Source organism: Gavia stellata, chromosome 11, assembly GCF_030936135.1.
Source record: "Gavia stellata isolate bGavSte3 chromosome 11, bGavSte3.hap2, whole genome shotgun sequence".
NCBI lineage: Eukaryota > Metazoa > Chordata > Aves > Gaviiformes > Gaviidae > Gavia > Gavia stellata.
Window position 1 is genome coordinate 17,974,765 of NC_082604.1, and position 25,131 is coordinate 17,999,895.

General features: G+C 44.7%; 1 protein-coding gene across 1 annotated transcript in view; it reads right to left on the bottom strand.

Annotated features, from left to right (window-relative positions):
• The window catches only part of LPP (LIM domain containing preferred translocation partner in lipoma), a 232,467-nt gene that overhangs the window by 168,348 nt on the left and 38,988 nt on the right, over positions 1-25,131 (bottom strand). The window contains exon 3 of the mRNA XM_059822779.1: positions 7,110-7,222. Within this exon, the coding sequence (XP_059678762.1) occupies positions 7,110-7,222 (113 nt within the window). The remainder of the gene's footprint in view (positions 1-7,109; positions 7,223-25,131) is intronic.

Consider the following 25,131-nt stretch of genomic DNA (forward strand, 5'->3'; position numbering starts at 1 on the left):
CTTCCTTTTTGTCTGTCACAGGCCAGTACTAGCTCTGACAGGATAAAGTTGCCTGCTTTTTCTGCATGCTCTCCATGCCTCCCTATTACTTTCCACATTCATGTCTCTATTATCCACGGGTGGATAATCCAGGTTACAGATTAACCTCTCTGCAGGTACCAGCACTGAACCCGACTCCAGCGCCAGCAGTGTAACAGTGTCCCACAAAGAGACATACCCACACGAGCCAGGAGGTGCTCACCAGGGCTTGTAACCTCGGGCACAGCACTGGGGGACCACAGCCACGCTGTTTGGACCCAAGCCAGCACATGTGCATAACACTGCCCTGTGTCTTAACCTGGGATAGTTCTAGCTTGATCATCTCTGAACATCACAAGCAGCAACATCTCTGACCTTTCTGTTTCCTATCACAACTTTTTAGATGGTCCCGTACCCTTATTTACATATGATCTGTGTTAGGCTTTTGCTTTCTTCTGCTCCCTCACCTCATCACCCGCTGTATGGCAGATTATCAAAAGCCACTCTGTTCCACCTCCAAAAGCATCTCCCAGCCTCAGTCACAACCCTCGTCCCAATGAAGGCACGAGTGTGCACCAGTGCAGGCCCTGGCGCATCCTGCGTGCTGTATTACTATATTAAACAATAACATAACAAATACATTAAATAACACAGTAATAGGCATGACGAAAATAATGAGCACAGTTAACCATTTGGATCCTTTCTTCCTTTGTAGTCCCTGCCGAGAGGTTTAGCTATTAAAGGCTGTATTGCATTATAAGATTGCCAAGATATTAATAGCCAGGCAGAGAGATGAACGGCAGGCTTACGCCGTACAATTAAAACTTTTCCAGTCTACCCTTTCAGTAAAATTTGTGGTTTATAATAAGCATCTTTGTCTATTCTGAAGAGAGTAAGGATTGGAAAGTTACATAGATGAGAACAGAGGTTCATTAAAGATTTAAAATAGAATGTGGTTTGGCATTGTAAAACAAACATGCGTATAAGATGGGTTGCATCAAGAGCTGCCTGAAAGAAACACTCAGTGTTCCTTTTCTCCTGTGATCCTGGATCTGCTGGTCATGCTACCCACAGAAAGGGACAAAAATCAGCAGGGATAAAACATGCATGCTTGTTCCCCAATAACGTAGAGGTCTGCTCTATATCCCCACTCATTACACATTTCTCATACATATATAGAGTGTATTTATAGATACATGCATGTGAGAAAAACCTGCATTTTATCTATCATGCATCCAGACATTCACCAACATATACAGACTTGGTATTACTGATTTTTCTCACCTTAGTGCCTAGAAACCCCTACTGCAGAGCAAACACATATTGACCAGTAGAGAGCCAGTGAGCATTTAAACATGCACAGACCATACATGTTATTTGTTCAAGTCTAATTCAGAGCACAGCACATTCCTGTTTCTCAAACACACGAGGAAGGCAGAAGAAGGGAGACAGATCAAAAGCATTCCTGCAAAGCCAAGGTTTGAGTAAGAGGGTTAGCATTACCAGGTAATTTATTTATACTGTTGGACACGGCTTCAATTTAGATAAAAGGCAGTTGCTTATCACCTGGATTTTAATAAATCAGGTTAGGAGTCCCAGAAATCTGCAAAAGCTGGATCTCGAATGGCAAGCAATACACACAGACTATGGCTTTATTTACAGTCACTTGCCCAGAGCCAGGCAGCCCCGCTGGCAGCAAGAGCTGCATCGCGCTACCCATGTTCTTCGCCAGCGAGCACCTACGCCCAGGCCAATAATCCCGATGATTAACAAAATCTAGCACTAGAGGGAGGCTGAACACATGTTCTGCTCTCTTTGGCCTTTTCGGCTTCTCCAAACATTAAAAGGCAGGCGATTTAAAGCAAGCCCAGCACCCAGGCAGAGCCCAGCCATCACGCTGCCCAGCAGGAGATATGCTATTTAAGGCAGCACCCCCTCTAGGCAAAAATTACACTCTTCCTTTCCCAACTATTTGTCAACATGTGCACCCAAAATAAAAAAATAAAAAAATTCCTCCATTCTGGCTGTTTCCTTAGCCGGTGAGTCACGGCCCGCGAAGAGGCACCACGGCTGCCACTCGCTGGGAGAGAGTCAGATGGCACAATGACTGGCAACCTCCTCTGTAACGAGGATGATGCTCTCACTGCTTGCATCTATCAACACATTCCCACCTTCTCCCAGGCATGAGCGCTAGGGAGGAGCGAGACAGGACTCCTCTGAACAGCCTCGTAGAGGAAGGTGCATACGCCTTCAGACCGCGTTTCGGCATTTCTCCTCCCAAAATTCCATGGCAATAGGAATTTGAGCATTTCGGCTGACTTCCTGCGTATCAAAACAGGTCAATACAACCTGGTCCATTGAGTCCAGTAGGTCTGAATGTGAGAATAGCTCCTGCCCACGTACAGCGCAGCACTGCAGCCCCTCCATGCATAGGTGATTATAACAAGAACTGGTGTATTAAACTATTTTATCATAGAATGCTTTGGGTTGGACGGGACCTTAAAGATCATCTAGTTCCAAACCCCCTGCCATGTGCAGGGACACCTTCCACTAGACCAGGTTGTTCAAAGTGCCATGCAACCTGGCCTTGAACACATCCAGGGAGGGGGCATCCACAACCTCTCTGGGCAGCTTGTTGCAGCGCCTCACCATCCTCACAGTAAAGAATTTCTTCCTACTATCTAATCTAAATTTACCTTTCATCCAACTGTTCAAAGTCTGATTGTTTCTTCACTCTAAACCCCATCCTAAACCACTTTTGCACATCCTTTTTGGTATATCCCAAATTCTTTCTGATTTCAGCCACTAATGGTCTTTACTCATTAATTCATGTTTTTTGCAGTAATGAGGCGGGGCAACGTAGCAGACAGAATTGCTCTGGGATGCAGGAGATCTGGGTCCTATTTTTAGCCTGCCACTGGTCAGCCTGGTGACCTAGGCAAAGCACTTTCCCTGCTTCAGCTCCCTTATCAGGCAAAGACTGGTATTTCTTTTGTAAAGTGTTTTGTGGCCTGTCAATAGAAAACACACTGATAACAGCCAGGGGTTGTTGGGAAAGAGGCGATCTCCCAGCTGAATACAGTCCTCTCCTTTCCGTGTTGCGGTAGCATCTATAGAGTCCCAAATGAAAATCAGACCCACCCTGCAGGTGCAGCACCTGCGGGTAATTAGCAACAATTCATAAATTCATGTTTTTCCAAGGTGGCCCTTGGCAGGTCCGCAGCTGAGGGTCACATCCGCTCTGAGCCACCCAGGTCCTGCCCCAACATGCAACACCGGGCTCTGAACCTCTCCTTTAAGGAGAACTGGTCGTTTCAAAGCCAGTGGAGATCTGAAGCCCCCACGATACAGCTTATCAAGATGCACCCGTAGCACACACGGCTCCAGAGCCAGCCTTCCCAGAGATGGGATGCAGAGTAGGGACTGGCTTTACATGCCTCTGTGCACAGTCTTCATCCCTGAGCAACCCTTCCTGGCAAGGAAGGAAGGAATTGCTGGTGCCACGAGCGAGGGTCCCTCTCTGTGAGCAAACAGGACACTCGGAGGTTGCTTGCGAGAGTTTTTCTCTTTTGCTTTCCCTGGATAGGCAGAATGCCTGTTTTGAAACTAGAAGGCAAAAAAAAAATAATAAAAAACTGCCTCCCTCCCTCCCAGATCTATCTATTTCCCTTTGACAAACAGTGATTTCATTTTTCTTCCCGTCCAGGATTTTTTTTTTTTCTCTTTTAAACTGAGCCCAAGCCAACGTGGCAAAAGGCTCTTTGCTCGTGTCCTTATTTGTCAAACACGCCATCGCCGCGCCCTCACCGCCATTCTGGGAACAAGCCCTCGCCTTCGCCGGCTGACTTCAGCCAAAGGGGAACTTCCCAACACAACTCTCCCCGAGCCCCAAAGCACTCTTTTTTAAAATAATTATTTCCTTTTCTTTTTTTTTTTTTTTAAGCAATAAAGTTAGTAAGAAGGTAGTTTAAATTTCCTTCCCCTTTCCCCCTTAGCCCTGCTGTAAATCCAAACGTGACAGATCTACATGGGAAAACAGAAATTACAAGAAAATGCCGGATCTATTGCAAAGGTATTTCACGACCTAGTCCTCCTCTGATTTCCATCACAGCATAAGCACCTCAAGGGAAGTCAGATACTAAAGTACCTTTTTGGACCTGATCCTAAGTGGCCAGTTCCACTGTCCAAACAGAGATCCAGAGATAAACAGGCCTATGAAAAATGGGCATTATTATTTTAACTGCTGCTCTTAAGCTACAACTTAAACTGTAATAATCTGTGCAGCTTTTAGCTGTCAGCTAACAGTAACGCACAAAATTATAATAAACTAAACATATATATTCTGCTGCCCTCATCAACTTAACACCTAGCATAAAAAGCTTTATCTGGAGCCACAGCACACGTATTCCATAAGCTGTCATCAGCACTCTGCCATCCAGAGAGAAATTTCTGTTGTAAAGGGGCTGAGTTACTGGAGCAGACAAATTTCAAACTCTGGAGTAAATCTGGAGGGCTCACACGGGGTCCGCAGGGGCCGAACCGCCCCAGGCAGGGGCCTTGGATGTGGTTCATGCTCAGGAACAGGGTCATCTGCTCCAGCACTTACATTTAGCAACAGGGACACTGAGGCATGGAAATGTAGTGGCCTGGCATCGGAGAGCAGAATCAGGCTTGGCTTTAGTTTGCTGGAGCCTGATCCAACACATGCTCATGGGTCCCCTGGCTTCAGGCAACCATGTCCTGAGGGCTGAGAAAGGATTCATAGCAGAAGGAATACAGCCACCATTCGTTCTGCTCCTTCAGCATGGGAACCTCCGTCTGGAGTCACGAAAATGATTGTGTTCAATGCACAAAGGCATCAAGCAGCTTCCTCCATCGCCACCTGCCCTTTTTCCTCATCTCTTGGGCCTTACGTCTTGCTTCAGCACAGCTTTTGCTGCTCCTGCAAGATAAGGAGCTGATCTTGCAACACGAGACCCTGCCCGCTCCTGACTTAGCCCTGGCTTTTGTCTGCTCCCAATCTCCTTCAGAGGATGGAAGGGAAAAGAAAGGGGAAAAAGGTGACAAGAGAGCACAGATTAAAGGCAGGGACCCGTGTTTGCTGTGTAGAGTCAGTCTGGGGGTGGTGACAGGCAGGAGTGCTGGGGTATGACTGGTAGGCTCGCCTTGCTCTGAACGGGATGCCACGCGAAGGAATCTCGCTCTAACCAAGCTCCTGCCAAAACCCAACGCTGTGAACACGGCACCAGCCCCAGCTTCCCAAAGCCGGAGAGAAAGGGTGTGACAAATAGCAATTTCATGAGCTCAGTGGGGAAGAGCCATCCTGTCGGACGGTTCTACCAAGGGGCACATCCCAGTGACAGCCCCGAGTGGCTCAGGCACATCTTTGGACCCATCGCAGGAGAGAAGCACGAGGAGCTGAAGCCATGAACGCCTTGCAATAAACACAGCAAGGTCCCCTCCTTGGGGGACCCTGCGAGGGGGAAGCCTGACCCCAGAGAAGCATGTGAAGCGCCGCAACCCTTTCCCCCTGCTCAGGCTCCTGTGCAGGCAGCCATGCAGGCAGCGCCCTGCCTTCGCCAGGAGCCTGCCGCTTCTCCGCTTCCCGGGGCGGTCTGGAAGCTCCCCTTGCTCCCACGGGGTCCACTCTTCTCAGAGAGATAAGAGACAGAACAACACTTGCTGGGGAATTACTTCATTCCCCCAAGGCTGGGAAAAGCCATGCTCTGCACTTGGCTAAAGTCCCTGATGGCTGCAGCCTTTCCTGGCAAGGGAGAGCGAAATCCTCATTAACCCCTTCCCTCTTGAAGGCTGCTTATAATGCTGAACCATTTGCAGGAACACACTGAGTCTTTGTGATAGCATCTGAACACCTCACCACAGGTAAGAGATCACAGGAAGCCCAAGAGGGAGGGAAATGTTTTCTTTTTACAGAGGCACAAAGTAGATGAATTGACTCTAGAGTTTGTGGCGGGGTCACGAACTAAGTCAGGTCTCTTGAATCCTGTTTAATGTCTGCCCGCTAGCCTATTCTCAGGTTAAAATCCATCGAGGGACAGAGGACTGCCACAACCTTCCAGGGTCATCAAGGGCAGCCCCATGGCTGTGGATATGTGGTTATACAGCTCTCATCAGCCTCAAACCTAGATCACGCTTGCTTTGCTCCTCCTCCCAGAAGGCCCTTCCAGACCTTTGCAGCCTCGGTGCTTAGAAACTTTCTAAACACCAGCACAAAGGTACTTCTGGCAAGCTCAGCCTCCCCTGATCCTGCACCAACACTCACCCAGAGCTGAAACAGTTGTTGTTCTCCGGTGCTTATTCCCCAAACGTATTTCAAATTGGCAACCATACCCCCTCCTCAGCCTTTATTTTGCTCAGCTAACAAGCCAAACTCTTCTGGTCTCCACTGGCACGATCAGCTCCTCACTCCTTGATCACCTTGACAGCCTGTCCCTGCAGTCTGAATACATCTCTCCTGAATGTGCCTGAGTTAACACAACAGTAACCAGCGATGTCTGTACAAAGGTGTTCATACTTTTCAAAGGTGTTCAAGGTATGTCCCTATCCACACAGGACATGCCATCACCACCTGATGCATCTTAGAAGTTGCACTTTCATCCAGGTGGCAAATCCAGAGGACGCAAGCCAGCAAAAAGGGGATGACAAGGGTCTCAGAGACATCACTGGAGCCTGGGCCAGGGCTTATTTACTTCACTTAATCTTAGGCATCTAAACAAAGCACTTTTAGGATCAGATTACTGCCCAAAAGTCTCTCCATAGTCCATGGAAGGAGATGGCCCCTCCAGAAAACAATTCATTCTGGGAAGGTTTCACTCCCATCCGCTATCACAAGGACATAAGGCAATTAGTCTTCTAATTCAAGCCGGATGGGAAAAATCCTTTAATAGCCCAGCAAGTTTTGAATGGAAATACTCCCTACTTGGGAAACACAGCTTGCTAAAGCTGACTTGGTTGTTCCTGGCACATGCCTTCTAACCACAGCACTTTGCCACCTCGTTTAATTATCATCCATTCATTTCCACGATTTTTGGATCAGTTCTGCACAAATGATAAAATTCTTGTCTTCTTACCTGCACACTGAAAGTAACATCATCCAGAGGGGGTGGCGGGGGGAAGGCACCTTGTGATGATGTGATGTTCCCGAGGTCATCCACAGGAGGTGGGGGTGGAGGAAGGAAGTCTCCTAGGAGAGAGAATGGGAGAACTTAGACTCACCAGCATTTCCCCACATCATGACATGGATGATGAGGATGAACCCTGCAATACTCACAGCTCTGCCACCGGTTTTGTGACACAGGAAGTAACCCATCGTTTAACCATTAAATGCTCAGCTGCACCCCTCGCTGCTTCAGGAGACTGCTACTATAGATCAGTAACACTGGCAGATTGCTTAGAGGTGCTCAAACCCTGCAGCAGAAGGTGACTTGCCACAAAGCCTGAAGGCACCAACAACCAGCTCCACAGATTGAAGCTTGCATTCCAAACCTATCACAGGCAACTACGAAACTTGAAATAATGAATGCCCTGCGTCCAGCCTTGCAATGGATCACATCCAATTCACCCACTTCATATGCTAAATTATGCCAGCTCTTCTTGATCACTATAAAGACAGTATCGGATGCTGTCTAAAAGCAGGGATTCCCTGTTGCAGAAGACACATAGAGGGCTGGAGACGGAGCCCAAAATCTAGACCAGCCCATCCCCTGCATCCTTGCTGCTGGCAGGCAGCCATGCTGTTTGCATCTCCCTCTTCCTATAGGGACCTCATAGCTTCATGTAAAGAATTGCTGAGAAGATCACAGGATCTTCTCAGTTGACAATAGGCATGTGATGGGCAAGATCAGAAGCATCCACCTCTTTTAACTCTGAGGAGGCTTTTTACCTGGGGCTGGTGTACAAAATATCTACACTTGAATTTGCTCATCTTAAACTTCCAAAAGTGCTGATGTGAAGACAAAGCATCATACTGGCTGTGAAGCCATCCAGCTTGGTGTAGAGATAGGAGACCTCTCCTTGAGAACTTCATTGGAGGTGGGAACACAAAGGAAAAAACAAGGACAGAGCAGCACAGCCTGCGGGCAGCAGGATACAAGGCTCTGAAAGCACCTCCTAAGGACTGGAAAAAGGGCATTTGCCATTAGCACTGGATTTGGCTCCTGGGGAGACAGCTGCCTTTAATTTGGACCGCTTTGGTATATTTTTATTTCTTCTCATAAAGCTCGATGCTGCAAGTAGAGATGTTTGCTCTTGGCTCTCCTGTGTGCAGCATCTGGGATGGAAGTTCAAGATGAATGAAAGTGTGATATTTCACATATATAGGAACTGTTGCTTTTGGAGGGTTTTAACCCTTTTGGGACGAAACATGGGCCCCGTACTTGACCCTCTACATTTCCATGCAGTGCCACACCGCCTCACAGCTACAGGCCCTCAGCGCCATTCCCAAATGCCAAGGAGCAGGCTCCAAACTGCTGAGAGACATGCTGAGCCAAACCCCAGTGACCTGCAGTCCTCTTGACCTCACGTGCCCAGGTTCAAAGCCCGGGGCTCAGCCCGCGCCAGGCATGGGCACCAGCTGGGCAGCACCGCCGGCATGGTACCTTCATGCTATTTGCCATGGGAGGCAGATGGGTCTGCAACCCTGGAAAGCTTTTCTGTTTGATTTCAAATCACTCTCTGAAAGGTACAAAATCCCCCTACGACTTAAACAGATCTTATTTCCCAGGAAAGTAATTTCTTCTCATTTTCCCCAAAGTGAGCATGGATAGGACTCAAAAAACCCCTCTGAATCCCTAAGAAAGTATTATCCTAAATACAGATGCATGAAGACAGTTAGAAAACAACACACTGAAAACTAATTTAAGACAACCATGTTGCTCCAATACATAAAATCCTGTGAAACCTACTGGCTCATGATATTACAGAGTTCAAGATTGATTTTTAAAAAAAAAATATGTCCAGTAACATCTGCAGTATCCTCCTCTTTGCCCTATAATTAATCCAATCTTTTACTTCAAATCATATGAAATACAATACAGAGTAAAAGGAAAAGAAAAAATATTTTGAAATTAATATCTTGGTGTTTAGTTCTAAAAAATGCTGGGATGTTTGAGTGCTAAGGAAACTTTTCTCCTTTGCTCTGAAAACGACCCTCCAACCAACCAACCTGATTTTGCAAACAAATTCAACTCCAGCGGACACATACTTCCCAAAGAATACACTTCAGATGATGTTTCTCCAGTTAGTCTCAGCTCCGATGCCAAAGACTGATCTCCCTGCACAGCACATTAGTCAGACACTCTTGCCGTATTACAACCCTCCTAAACACCTAAGCAAAATCGAGGTAGAGAATGTGTTGAAGGCGATGAGACAGGGAAGGGACAGGGTTTGTGCATAAACAGAAGGGAAAAACAACAATTGCTATAACAGAAGGGGAAAACAACGATTGCTAGAACAAACACAAAACAAATACCATTTTGCCCCTTTGGAAGATCCGTTCATCCCAAAAGAAAAAAAACATTGGCAAGATTTTTCAGAAAATGTGCAAAGGAGAGAACAGAGAAGAGCCCTTTTCTAGAGTTTGGAAGAAAACACTTTTCTTTGCAGTAGGAGACAGCTGGATTTACCACATCCCAGCCCAGCTCTGCTGACTGTCCTCTGTGTCAGATAAGCTGCTGGCTCCACTCTCCCCACAAATGGGAAGGTTTTTAGATTGGGAAGCAGAGAGCAGATGCCTGATGAACTGGGGGGACCTTGCAGATGTTTGGCCTTTTCCTGGTCCTCTGTGAACAGATGGACTTTCCTCCTTCACAGCTTTAGTTATTTATTCTGCCACTGCACGTTCCTCTTTCCCACACACAGCCATAGGACCTGATGCTGTTCCCACTGCACTCACGGGAGAATATTCCCTTGGATGCAGGAGAGAAAGCTGTTACTGTATTATTATTATTATTGGCATTGCTGGAAGTCTCCCTCCGGCAGAGAGGGAAGCATGCAAAGACTGTAAAATCTGCTTCCTGAGCAGCATACAGTTTTAGATGACATGTGGAAGAAACAGGTCTACATTTGAGGGAGTAAAGGAAGAAAAAAAGCTGAAAGCAAGCTTACGCTCCCTTTAAGCAGGATCTCCCTACAATGCACCTTGGGGACCTTCCCTCACCCCCAAAGCTTTGCAAGCCAGAGAGATTTCACTTGCTTCGAGCTGGGCAAGCCGTGGGAGGAGGCAGGAAAGTCCAATGTGCAGGTGGAGCATATCACTGTCACCCACTGCTGACCACCTCCAGCACCAGCCAGCTACATGGGGAGCTGTCTGGGGAAGGGACTGTCCCCTGGTCTGCATGGATTCACCGGCGGCTGCGGGGAAAATGGGGTTCTGGGGTTACCAGAGTTAACCATGGGCTGGTGGAGGACACATCCCACCCTGAGCGCTCACCCTCTCCTGACTGATTTAACCCTATTGCCCCCCCATGAATAAGGGATAAGATGGGCAAAAGGCTCATTAGAATAGATTACTGCTCAGCACCAAGACTGGCATTTTGGTTGACATTCACCTGGCATCAGCCCACACACTTGGAAGTACTTAAGTTATGAGGGTGATTGCACCAAGTTTGTCAACAGAGAGACATCAAGTCACCTCCAGAAGGCAATTTATACTTCAAGGAAGGTGAAATCACCTTCCGAAGGCAAGTCCCCCCACGGAGGCAGCCTGGGGCTGGCATGTCTGTGAGCAGGGAGCCGCATCCTGCCCCTCCTCGCACCACAGTACAGTCTGCCTTCAGTTCTTGCAATGAGAAATGTCTACCCATTACCATACATTTAGAGGAGAAAATAAACACTCCTCATTGCGCCAGCTACTTGTTTCTTCTTCTTACAGCTGTGAAGACCATGAGTCAACCTATGAAGGGGCTGCGCAGTGCGACACATGCACCAGCTCAGTAATTTCAGATAGAACGGCACAATGTGCCGTGAAACCGCAGCTCTGAGCTCTTCTCTCGGCACCCGTGCCCACTCCTGCACCAGAGCATCACCCGGTGCAACCATGAAAGACGATACCATCAACCCCGGTAATGCTCTCCCCCATAATTTAAATACAAGTAATTAGACACAGAGTAAGTCAGTCCATGATGGTTACGTTGAGAAACTATAGCAGAGCCATAAGCAGAAGTAATGCCTCCCAAGCCCCAACCCGGCTTCTGGTTCAGATCAAATCTGTGCCATGCAGATGGATTTGCAAGGTTTTATCCCTCTTCTCCCCAAAATTTCCCCTCTTACGCTTTCCAAGGAGATTCAGGCATTTCATTATTACACTTTTCAAATGTACAAATAAAAAATTGTTCAAAGTCTTAACAGACATCTACATCAGCACGAGCCTGTCAGGCTGAGTAGAAGCTCGGAAGATCTTTGCCATTGGCTGCCTGATGCCTTCTGGGTAAAAGCACAAGCTGAAAAAAACATCCTGTCTCATGCACCAAGCACCTTTCTCACTTACAATCTAACCTTTAAATTTTTAAGTGCACTTCAGTTTTTGCAGGATCAGGCTCGTGTCTCAAGCCTTTGTTTTCAGGGAGATATATCTGCCAGTCAACTAATGAATTGCAGCACAGTAATTGCCTCCCCCCTTGACTGACACAGTTGGTTAGACGTGAAGATTTGCAGCTTTGAAACTTCTAGACATGAAGATCTCACATGTTTAGTAAGAAGAGACTGTTTGGGGCAAAAACCCTCAGAAACACAGAAAAGCAAAACACCGTATTTTCCCCTGAAACAATAACTGAAAGAAATCTATCAACCAACAAAACAGGGTACACACTGGTCTTCCCAGTTCTCTGGCTGACGTCTGAAGACTACATGTCCAGATGTTTTTCATTTTTCTCCTTCCAAACAAAAAATAACCCTCTCTCTCATCATCATCTTGGTAATTTCTGACTCTGAAGTTGGTTCAGAATCAGTTTGAATCACCTGAAAAACACAGCTCTCCTCTGACTCAGAGACCAGACTAAGGACAGTGATGGAGCAAACCCCCACTGATGTGTTTCCATTCTGATCCAAACAGGCTCCATTTGGCAAAGCACTGAGCAGATACAGGCATTTCCCATTGTCCGGTCAAGTATTTACCTTCTACTGCAGAAAGCCAAAGTTTGCAATTTGAGGGTGATCTACGCTGAAACAGTTAAGATTTACACTTAAACCCTGTTTTGTTTAGCACTGGGCTAAAATCCTTTTGATTGAGGCTACCATGAACCTGTATTCCACAATAACCACTGCAAAAACCTGAAGAATATTGCAGTATTACTAAGTGGTCTGGGAAACTTCATACTGCAAAAGTGATGCCAGAGGATCTTTATAGAAAACTTCAGCTAGATATGACCTGGTGACTCTTAGGTGTGAACACGCATCTTACCAAGTTTCCCAAAATGAACATTGTCCTGTAACATCTGTATTTACCACACATCACTGGACAAGGAAAACACACGATTAAAATGATGCTTTGTGTTGGCACTTCCTTGGTCAAAACCATGTCGTGAGGGGTCAGTGACACCATGTCAGTGCAGGGAAAACCATCGCATGATTACACACCAGCTCCGCAATCTACCTAAATATACCACATTGGCCTGTGATTCCTAAAAGAAAGCAGCTCCACCAACCCAAAGCACTGTTTAAATTACCACTCTCTTACCAATCTCTAATCCTACCATTTGAACTCCTTTTGCTAATCAGCTACTGTATTAATAAGCAGGAGGGAGGAAAAAAAAAAACCACATTGGCTAACTTAATCCTCAGCATTTAAAAAAGGAATACTGAGTCTTTCAGGCAGTTGCACTGAAAATTTACTTCACCACCTGCTAGCTGAAATATTGCTTTTATGGATTTATATTGTATTAAAAGGTCACTGGCTGTTTAAGTCTTAAACAGTTTTAATCATTCTAAAAGTCTCTTACCAGTAAGAAAAGGAAGCTCAGAACAAACAGCAGCAGGGATTCTAATTAAAAGGGCCAATTCATCTAATTTTATTTGGGGTTAATTATTCAGGATTCACTCTCTGATGTGTAAGGAATAGCAATTAGTAATTTTAGTGATTTGAGGAACATTGGAGGTGTAATCAGTTAAAATGAGTGAGTGTTTACAACACAAGATGTTGAATTAGTTTCTCCCAGCTGGAGAACAGGAACATTAGTCCCCTACAGTTCAGGACTATGAATCGCAGTCCTGCTTAAAATAGTCTCTTCAAAGAAAAAAAAACAAAAAAAACCCCACACGCCAACAATCAACTGGTAATTTTGTTTACTACACGGGAAGTCAATAGGTAACGCGTACCACCGCAGCTCACGCATCCTCACCTCCACCTTCATCCCCCCTCGTCCAACTACCCAAACCCCTAGGATTCATTGGAAACAATTCCCAGCATTTTTCCTATCCGCACTTCAGCCGGAATACCACCCTCCTGCCATGCCGCCTTTTACCAGAGCTAGCTGAGATAATGAAAGAAGCAGCCTGTGAAACTTTCAAATGTTAATTAACTTCAGCGGTTAAATATACAGAGAAAAAATGACCGTGCGATTAACTTAAAACCTCTAGGTACAATTGCTCCTGCAAACAAAAATCCAAAAGAGCTCCACTGGAATCGCTCTGGATTTCTTCCAGTGTTACGAGAGCCAGAATAAGTTACTAAAGCTTTCAGGGGTAGCAGATGAGACTCTGATGGGAACAGAGGAGCTGCGTCAGAGAGCGCTAACAGGGAGATCCAACATGGGCTGCTTTGACATTTGCGTCTGAGCTGAGGCAGCAGCTCAAAAGCCATTTTTTTCCACCTCTCAAAAGGTAACTGGGTTTTACCAACATTTAGCCATTGCCAGGTGCTTTGGTGGGACTGGAGCTGGACCCCACATCTTGCCTACAAGTTTGTGACTGCTAAAAGGAGCGGCATTGGCACACCATGCCAGGCTCACTTCAGACGATACAGCTTTTATTGAGCAGCTTGATTTAGCACAAACAGATGCTATCTTTAGTGTCCTGTACACAGATCTTTCACTCCAGCTCTGGTCACCAGTGGGGAAAATCCCACGCACCTCTGGTTCACATCAGAACTCACTGACCTCCCTTTCAAAACACCCCAAAGGCAGTAATTAGCACGAGGGTAGGAAACAAGGGCTCAGTTCCCCAAATTATGCAAAATCTCAGCTGCTTTGCCACAGTGGATGTCCCTCATTATGAAAATGCTTTTGTTTGATGAGACTGCATTTTTATCCAGCTTATGTCCATAGATACCTAGCCGTGCCATCCTTCCCAACAAAATGCAAACGATGCTCCTGCAGCCCCAATGGTCACAGGATAGGGGGAGGCAGGTATAACCACATGCTGGGCTGTTTTCCCCCATGTACATCAACCGAACATCCTACACATCATACGCTCACGATACACGCCACTAAGTACAAAAGCATCGATAAAGGCTGCATTTTGATTATTTGACTTATTTTTCCATATGACTGTTGGGCAAAGCATTCCAGCTAATGTCCCATGCCAACCTCTCTACAATAGAGATGACTTATTTTGCTCCCCTCAACAACCCGTTTTGTAAACATGATGTGAATGAGCCAGTTCTGCTCCCGCTTAGATCACGTTACACTTAATGGTTATCTCCATAATGCTGATATCTCCTTAGAGGAGAGGTCTGCTAGTATCAGAACTCAGCTCTATGGAAAATAAATCAGTCCTTTACTAAAGCTTAGTGAAGGACTAAAGCTGAGCCAACGCAAGAAACAGCCCACGGCACTGTAAAACTTTAATTAAAATCTGTGCTAAAATAGGAGGAAGAAGAGCCATAAAATTAACAGAAAAGCTCTAAATACTCTTCCTTGTCATAGATTTCTTTTAGGACTTTGGGGATGCCACCTAGCCCCACTGTGCCTCACTCCATGGGCATGCAAAGCCTTCCTTTGCCTTCCCTCCAGTGTTTATTTGTAAACATAAGGATAGAGTCTATCTTACTTGGTCTGTGCAGCAATTAATACAATGAGATCCCGCCTTCAGTTGCAGCTGCTCAGGTCCAATGATGGGGACAAAAGTAGTTCCGAATGATTTTAAAAAAAGACAGAAAACTGCCTGCTGAGATGGAAAGATTTCAACACAAACAACTGGAAGTATGCTGAAAATCAGGGCATCTAAGTCAGAAGAGTAAACCCTATCCTCAGAGGGGAAACACGGGCTGCATTCCCACACACCATCCCTCTCCTCTGCAGAGCGAAAGGTCCTTGAAACAACTCAATGAAGGAAACACTGCCTCAGCCAGAACAAAACCGAAATGGGTTATCTATTTGTTTATTAGATTATGGTGTTCAACTCATTTGTTCATTGCTCAAAGCACCTGACAAGAGCTGACATATGCATTAATTTACTAAAGAGGGCTGTTGCGAAGGAGTTGAAAAAAATGAGCTACACCACTGGATTAAGACCTCTTTCTCCCTGGCTGTTGTTGCGCAGCACAATCAAAACAAATCTGTTTTTTCAGTCAGCTTTCTCCCCTGAGGAGGCAGCCAGGGAAGATGGGGACCGTGTCCTTCAGATACATCCTTTCTTATCATCAACCAAACCCTCTCTGTGCCTAGCGATGAAATACAAAACACTGCATGGGTCGCAAAAACCATCTCCTAGAGCTCTTTACTGCCAAGGGACTTCCTCAAGTTTTGGAAGCTGCAGCCAACAGTTTTTAAGCAAGCTTGGACTTAACTTTGCCTATAATTGTTTGTGTATTCTTTTCCCACTTTGGGGGTGAATTGCAGTCTGAGCGGTCAGAAGAAACCCAATGTGCTGCAGCCTTGCCTTAAGCCTCGGAGCCAGCAGTGGCCCGTGCTGCAGAACGTCTGGAAGCGCTGGATCCATTCTGCTTGCCCAGCACACAAAGGAGAGGGACAACAAAAACTACTGCTGTAACTAGACCATTTCCCTGGGTGATGGGGTCAGCCTTCCTGCAAGGCATGCTCTTCACAAAGTCTGCTGCTGCTGGCTTGAGAGACTGGAGCAAAAACACCCACAGATGAACTGATCAAAAAACCCCATAAACTGATTTTGAAACTGGCTCTTTTAGTTCCTCCCATCCTCCTCCCCACCCCTCCCTATGTAACTCCTATAAACATCCAAACTTGGAATATTAAAGCAAAACATGTGTCTTTATCGGATGTGTCTTAGTTCACTGTTTTCACCAATACAAAAAGGCCTGGCTTTCCTCCTTCTCTTGCAATTACTCAGTGCTACTGGGGAACAGAAAAAGTAGTTAGATTGTCTTTGTGCTTAAAATGAATCTCTTGCTTTTTCACCAGTGTAACAGTTGAATAATGAATTACATTCTTAATCCCTGAAGATAATTTAAGATAAAAATCAAGTGTTGGATAAATAGAATTCACCTCTATCTTCTTCTTTCAAAGTAAATAACTAATGCTCTGTATCTCCATATATAAATTTATATAAATATGCATTTATATGGAGTGGTGGTGGCTTTCATGGAGGGAGTTTGGTTCCTTTGGCTGTTACCTACCAGAAATGTCATACATGGTCTGGCCAGACCATGGATGAGAAATGGGATTATAATAAAAAAAAAAAAACAAAGGGGGTGTCTATCTTTCCCTGGGTAGATTCCACCTGGAGGTGCTCTACATCTTCTCTACTGTATTTTTGCATAACAGGGAAGGCAGAGGAGAAAAAAACATGATGCAGGCTTTCTCTTCTTTGAGATGAAGTTTATCCAAAAACACTGATGTACAAGCTTTTCTGTACCAAGGATCACTGCCCAACACCCCAAAGTTACTATACATACTTACATGCACAGTTATCACCATCTTTTGAGCAGAAATGCTTTAAAATTTACACTTTTTGCATAATTCAACAAAGTGACTGGTTAGGAAACAACATGCTAAACTGACTTTTTGGATAAGTAACTACATTTATGTTTTCCATGTTCCACAAAATCCCCTACCAAGAACCGCCCCGTCCTTCTTGCTGCTCAGAGCCCAGAGCACTGCGGTGGAGAATACAAGAGGAGAGAGAGCACTTCCCAACAGGAGCATCCTAAAGTGGGCTACGAAGAGGTGGGTGACAGAGGCACAGAAAGGACTTCCCAAGGATGAGAATGATATTCCCGCTCATGACAGTGATGATAATAAAACTGACTCCGTAAACTGACCCAGGCAGACTGTCTATTCTTGGAATAGAAGCAGGGATAAATGGTGCCACCGTGGTACCTGTGCTGGTTTTGGGGGACACGTGGCACTCATCTTGCTATTCAAGCAAACATTTCAAGCTTCTGACCATTCTGAGAAAGCATTCACTCAAACCAGCAGTTTTGCTGTAACTCTGCTCAGCGTACGGTGCCTCCCTTCCAGAGAAAAAGTACCAGCCCAGGGTAACTGAGAGGGTGCCCTTGCAGTAAAACATACCACACCAAAAGCTGGGTCAAATTATTTGGTGTAGAGAAACCTGGGTGAGATCGTTTTCAGATTGAATTCAAACTTTTCTACTTAACCAATGGAAAATGAATTACTGAAATATTTGTGGATATTGGTAAAAGGAAAAATGCGAAAGAAAATTAAAATCTTCTACAAAGATTGTGGTTTTGTTTGAAAAGCCAGAGATTTTATTATTGAAATAAAACGTTGTGGAAAAAAAATGATAACAATTTGTAGTAACATATTGCTACAGTTTCTAGGCTGGACTTTTGAAGTGTTCACTCTGAGGTTTGGTTTTCCCTCAGAGCTGCTACTTGGACAACTTTAGGCAAGAAAATTAATTTAGGTTAGGTGGGGAATCTCGCTTTATTTTCTTTCATCCTAATTTATTTTCCAGCCTTGCTGCATTAAAGTGCAAATCCATTCTTTTCAGATTAATGATTGATCTTCATTCTAAATCCCCATTCCAATATTAATAACCTCTCAGAAAACAATTAAAATGGATATATCGTTTGAGCATGTGCTCAGGGAGCAAGAGAAGAGGATAAATCTTCTATGAGCACAAAAACCTCCATCATACTTTGAGACCTGCTGATGCCTGCAGTGACATACAAAGGTTTTTCGCTGTAACATACGCATGTCCCCATGCTACCAGAAGCACATTCCTGGAGCTCTGAATGGGAAGGAGAGAGTGCTTAGCAGCACAGGGGAAGAGTGGATGGTCCATCTCACTTCCTAACAAAAATCCCTCCATCAGTGAGATTGAATGAGTAGACCTTTTCCTCCATCAGGCAGAAGATGCTCTGGGAAGGAGAACGACTTCCAACTCAATGTTACTAGCAAGCGTAAAGAGCCAGGGAGAGCCCAAGCAGGCAGTTTGCTCAAAAATTATTTTAATGCACAGAGATGCCTGATGTGCCGAGGCTGTATGATGAATCATGGAGCCAACACCATTCAGAGTTGCTTATTAGCCCAGTTTCCCTGAGCTCTGAGAATTTTGGAGCCAATGTCTCTACTTTCTTCACGAAACACAAGGACAGAACCATCTTCTGGGCCAGCTGCTCTGGACTGGCTTGTCTCCACACTGCTCAAAGCTAGTGCTCTCTGTAGCAGACTGGTTGCACCAACACTATCCAGCCCCTGGCCTAGATCTCCCCCATGATCAATGTGGTGCCCTGGAGCTGAGAACTATCACTACTCTTTTGCCTTTTTCCAGTCCCAAGTGAAATACTGGGAAGGTTGTGGTGTTTTTACAGCATAACAATGAGAAAGCATGCTGTCTGCCCGGGTAAGAGTGCATATGAATATATTCAAGGGTGAAGAGTTTTCTTAGAGGACCATCTTTGGCCCAGGAAGACAAACTTGAGAGTCACGGCACTAGTGTCTGCCTAGAGAAGAAAACTATCCTCCTTTGGAGAGCACTGACCAGCTTTGCTAAGCAAAACTGAACAGCGGGTTTTGAAAACTCACACTGCAATTTTTAAATGCATGACTTGCTGCATGCAGTCATCCAAGGTGACTGCTTCATGCAAAAGCAAAGCTCATTCCTAGAGGATTTAAACAATCACAGTCAAATTTCCATGATGAAAGACACCCAAGTGAATAACAACCTTATTTAAAGAGAAAACATGGCATGTTTGGGTACCTGGGCTGTCAAGAAAACAAGAAGTAAGCAAGAACACACCTGGGAATGATCTGAAATTAGCCAATATTTATCTTTCTACACAAAGGAATAATTCTAAATTTAAAAATACAGGCATAACCTAGCTTTAAAATCCAGTACTACATCTAGGCAAAACCTAGATGTGGATCTTGAGGATCATTTAAGGAACCGGATTCTCTGCTTTCAAGAGACTGAGAGATTTACTCTATATCCTTATCAGGCCATACATATCACATCATGTCATGGTGATTAGCATCTTCCTCGATTAAAATCTTCAATTTAAAAGGCTGATTTGAGAGCCACTCAGACAAGAGGCCAAGGCTGGAGCTGATCACAAGCACAGAATGGCACACTGAGACTGCTGCACTGATAGCTGCTCCCCTGGTTCTTCAAAATGTTGGAGCTAAAATCATCTAGCCAAAATGGGTAAAAAATGGTGTGTGTCAGGTCAGCCAGCAAAATCTGTCAAGGCAATGGCTCCACACTCATCAAGAGAAAGAAGATAAAACCTGCTTTGGCTTTCCTTTACTATATATTTAACATTTGCAAGCGAAAAATCAGATGGCTGCTTAAAGCTTGGGATGATGCACGCCATCTTCAAGCTATTCTTGAGCTAAATGTTTAATGTTTCATGTGGTTTGGAAATGGTTTAAATTCCCTCCTGAATTTTTCATGCCTGTACACAATTTAGCCTTTATCAAAAAATCCCCTTCAATTATGTACTCTGCAGAAAATGCAGAAATTCTTCAGAAGGATTCTAGCCGCTTTTTCCCCCCCCCCTTTTCTTTTTGTTGTTTTTCAGTTTGCTAGGGTCTGCATAAAATATCCTTACTTGGATATGCCCACTAAAGTTATCTGGACTTCACCACTTGTGCTTCTCACAGAAAATCAACTCCACTTTCTTTCCCGCTCTCTCTCCATGCCTTTATTTAAATTGAGGGGAATGGGAAGAGAGAAGAGCACTGAGGAGGGGCTAAAATGTTGCAAATTTTTGGACAGACCCTGCTTTTTACCCTGATACACAATAGGGAGCTGTAAATCTGCAGCAGCAGGGTCATCGTGGAGCAATCCCGCCAGGCAGGCAGCCTTTGGGCAATAAAGCCTGCAGAAGGCACGCCGCTCCCAGCGCAGGAGATGCGGCAGGAAAATGGGCGTAATTAGAGCACTGCAATGTGTCAGCTATTCTTGGAGGCAGAAGAGCCCCTCAGGAGCTATTGCAGGAGAGCGAAGCGAGGACAGCCCTCGGACCACTCTAACCCACGTCACAGGCATCCCCAGGAACATGAAGCCATCCTCCCATGTTCTGTCCTGCCAAGCAGCTCAGGCTAAAGACACCGCCTCCCTGTTGCTTTTGTTCTCTGAACACCTTCATTTTGCTGAGTATACATCCCCTAAGGTTCCAGGAATATTAACATAAGCCACACACAAGGATTATTTTAAAGAAGTGATTCCCATAGTTCTCCTATTTTTGGAGATGCATCATGAAAAAGCTTCCCTAATATACTGGAACAGGACCCATATTATCTCTTCATAAAAGGCATCCAACTTCCAGGCTCCTAAATTCATTGGTAAGCAGTTCAGACTTCCTTTTATACTGTAAGATTTCCTTCCCATAAGACGCAAGATCTATTGCCTCAAGGGAAAAGCAGCTTTACGAAGAGGAAACTACATGTGCCAGAATTGTTCTCTTCCATTATTTGCAACATCCTTTCTCCCTCCCATTGTTTTAATAGATTTGGTCACTAGAAGAACCTGCAGCAAAACCACCAATTCCCTCAGCGGAGCAGCTACCTGCCAAGAGCCCCAAACAACATCTGCTCTTCTGCAGAGCCATCTCCATGTTCAGAAAACATGTTTTCTGTGCATGCCCTATATGCAGTTCTGGTAGAAACATGACTTTGCTAATAGACTTACTTTCTGCTGTTCTCACCAGAACAACGTTTGAGGAATGGATGGCTCACCAGTAATCTCACACCTACATATATTTTTCTAGAACTTCATTGAATAGAAGGATGAAGAAGGAAAAAAAGAGAGAGAGAAAACACATTCAGTAGTGACCAGTGTTACAGGGAGGAAAAAAAAAATTAAAAAAAATCTAGTGTCTGATGTTCCTACACGTGATCCAGAGAAACGTTCCCCTTGTGCATGCACGTGCTTGCATGTAGCGTGGACTCAGGTACACACTTAAGTTCAAGTGCATGCTTAAATGTTATGTCCCACAGGCCTTCAGAAAGCATGTATCAAATTAGGCATTTGTTGAAATGCTTTGCTAAGCAAAAGAATCAGTTTACGTACTTTCCCCAAAGATTTTGCTGAATTGAGGCTGAATGGTTGCAGTGGTACCCCTCAGGAGATCCCCAATTCTTCCCTGAAGCATTCATTTGCTGAGAGTTCACTCTTGCACATTCAGCTTTGGGGAATCAGTATGGGAAACTGGGAACAGGGAATTTGCAGCATTAGAAATTACAGTATTACCAGGGGCAGCTAATGTAACCACAAATCCCTCCCACTGATTCAGATCACGCACCCCACCCAGGGCCACTGACATCTCTTCAATTTCTTTTAAAATCTCCACTAAGGGGAATAATCTCACCAAATCCAAGCAGAGGGAAATCCAGGGTTCCCCCAAATCAGAAACTACTTGATTTGAGACAAAAGGAATCTGCTGCCAGGAGGACTGAATGGAGTTGCTAAAAATAAACAAATATTCCCACTGTTTCTGCACTTCACTCCCTGAAGTGAAATGATCAAGAGGATTAATTTTAGAGTATGCACAGTTTTAATGTGAAAAAACCCAAGCTGCATCTTAGCTTTTAAGCAAAGACCAGATGGAAAGTCTATCATTAGAAATGCCAAAGGGAGAACACACTCAAAGTTCGCTCCAGGATGGAAAGGTCATTTCTAGTCATCCTTGTTTTAAATGTTCTCAGAAGCGCTCAAGCTTTTTGTAATAAGATGGTTTTCTTTCAGTTTATCAACTTGATTTCCTCCAAAATAAAATAAAAAAAACGCCAAAACAAAAATCACCAAACAATACAAGACAGAAACTTTAAAAGCAGGCGCCAGCTCTCTTTTTCCCTCTTCAGAGCAAGAGAGTCATTAAATTTTTAATGAATTATTGTTTAGATGACAAGAAATGCCACAAAGATGATCTGTTGATTCCACCCAGGGGTGTTTACTTAGAGCTTCATGGGAAGATTTATGAGACAACAGGCAACAATGTGCCAATGAAGTCTGAGAAGCAAGGCTTCGCTTATCAGGTACCCATGCCGATGAAGAACACGTCAAGCTGATGAGAAATGGATCAGGTTTCACCACTGTGTTCAAAGCAACATCCCAAACCCCCAGCAAAGACCATATGCCAGCTGGCCGATACGAATCCACCAGCCCATTGGCATTGCAACTACCACGCTACTAGTATAAGGCCTGAGAAGTTCAGTAAGGACCTCCTTAGGGCTAAAGGTGCCTTCTTAACTCTAATAGCTCACATATGATGACTAGGAGACAGCAAAATTGTGATCGGTGGTTTTCACCAGAGCTTGGGTAACCTGAAAATAATGCAGTGCTTACAGCTTTACTCCATTTGCTAACTCACATGAGAGCGACAAACACTCAGCTTCAACTGAGATTTCACCAGACCCGAGTCTCCCCATACCAGCTAACTGTGAAACAAACTCCCTCCCCATTATGACAAGCCCACAGATGAAGTACAGTATGTGAATAAGCCTGTTGGGACACAGCTTCCAAACCCTAACAGGACAATATTTAATAAGACAGAAAGCTCCATTCTCTTATTTTCCAATAAATATAAAAAAGCGCATAGATATGATGATATAAAACTGTCATTTTCACAGTAAACACATCTGTGTCCTGGTGCAGATTATTCCCAATAAGAACTGGAACTACTGGCTAAAGCTGGAAGTGTTTTTTCCTTGCAGGCTATGCTTTTTCTCAGCTAAACTGGGCCAGCCCTGACAAGAAAGATCTGGCCTCACATCTTCCTTGTGCATCAATAACAAACGTATTTGCAAGGTCCAGACAGCTGCATTTATGTAAACCCACTCTGAGGAGCCATCGCTGACTTAACTTAGCAGCAACTGGGCTGCCCAAGTGTCAGAGGGAAACATCAAATGCACTACTGATGAATGAGGGACAACCAGAAAAAAACCCAGGATTTCAGTCTCAAACACCATGCTAAAATGTTGGGATGAGCAAACAAATGCTTTGTTGTTTCTTGGCCACTTGCAAATAGTGATTATTCCACATGAAATAATTAACAAACAAGGACAGAATCTTCCAAGCTCTCTTTAGAAATCTTCTTTTCAAAACACAGCCTTATTTTAATCATTTACCATTTGCAATAGAGAGGGAAAACCAAGAAGGTAAGAAATCTGAGACAATCAAACCTTCCCTCGTCCCCACAAATAGACATTCGCTGCCCTCCAATAGACTTGACTAATCATTTTTCTAAGTAGCCAAAAGATTTCGCAATTAAATGCTTATAGAAATAAGATGCATCTTCCTGCTCCTTCTGATGCCTCTGAGTTTTCCGGCTCCTCTCATAAAGAGCTTTCATTACTCTGGGCATGATAGAGCCAGAACTGCTACAAGGGAAAGCTCCGATTTCAGCTCCATCCCAGTCACCAACTGAATGCCCAGAACCTTCATCACCACTTTTGGATCCCAGGGAAAAAAAACCAAACAAGAAAAGGGGAGTTTGAGTCCTCAGATCAGAACCACATTTGCTGGACAGTTTTGTTAGAAAAAACAATCTCTGGACTCGGTGTAAACTAAGCATATTTGGTGAGGTACTAAGAGATCAAATAGATAGGGAGCCTCACAATTCCCTTCCTGCAGCCTCACGTTTGTGGTGACAACTGCACTTTCCACCAATGTAATGTGACCTTTAGGCCCTGACATTTAGGCAGAGATTTTCCAACTTGTGTTACCTCCGCCTCCAGTTTCACAGGTGGAATTCATAGCACTTTAACGTTTAAATAGTTGGCGGTGTCCATCAAACACGAGCCCGTATCTTACCCAACAGATTCTTAAAATGGAATATTCCTGCTCTGGAGACCCATGCCATGCTAGATGGTCAACTTACACGAGGCATTGGACGTGCCATATCTCTTGGGAAAATCAACATGCCAAGCGAAAGCTCATCTCTCAAAATAGTTACCCCTACTACCTTAGTTCTCTTTTATTTGTTTCCCTACCGCAGTTACACAACACATTCTCGCTGGGGCAAAAGGGATCATTAGCAAGAGCACTTTTGGACACATACAAACAGGCAGCGCTAAATGTGCACCAGAAACAGGAAGATTAGTAGCCTTCCCACGTGAGAAGGCATAACAAGGCAAATGGATCCTCCGTTAGCTTGTCTCAGTAATATCTCAGGAAAGCACCATACACTCAAAGTGGAAACATGGTGGTTCAGCAATTATTTGTTTAAAAAGTCCAACTGCGATTGTTGGGAAAGAGCTCAGCTGTGATCACACATCACATCTCTTTTCTTGGATTAGCTGCTAAGTTTAAAGTATTTTCTGTCTGGCCAACAAGAGGGATTTACTGGCATGGAGAAATGTTTTAAATATCAGGAGTTTTCAGGCTCAGCCAAACCAATCGTTCCAGCAGCTCTATAAAAGACTCTTGTCCCTAATGAGGGCAGTGAACAACTGAACGAAGCCTAGAGATTTGGCAGCTGGAGATCCACCAGCCCGACCCCCTCCTGCTGCCGCAAGGTCATTTCTCTCTCTTGGGGGCATATGTCCCGTTTTTACACACACAGGCTGAGAGCCTGATGCGCCAAGAGAAGTCGGTCAAGTATTCTCATGTTACAAGCCCAACTGCCTTCTCTGCTGTAAAGAAGGGTTACAGGCTCAAACTCTGCAGGACCACTGTTGGCAGGGACGGGTTAACAAGGAAAATAGAATTATGAATTTAATCCAAATCTAAGGCACTGAATGGACTAAGCAGAAGATGAGGAATATACTGCAA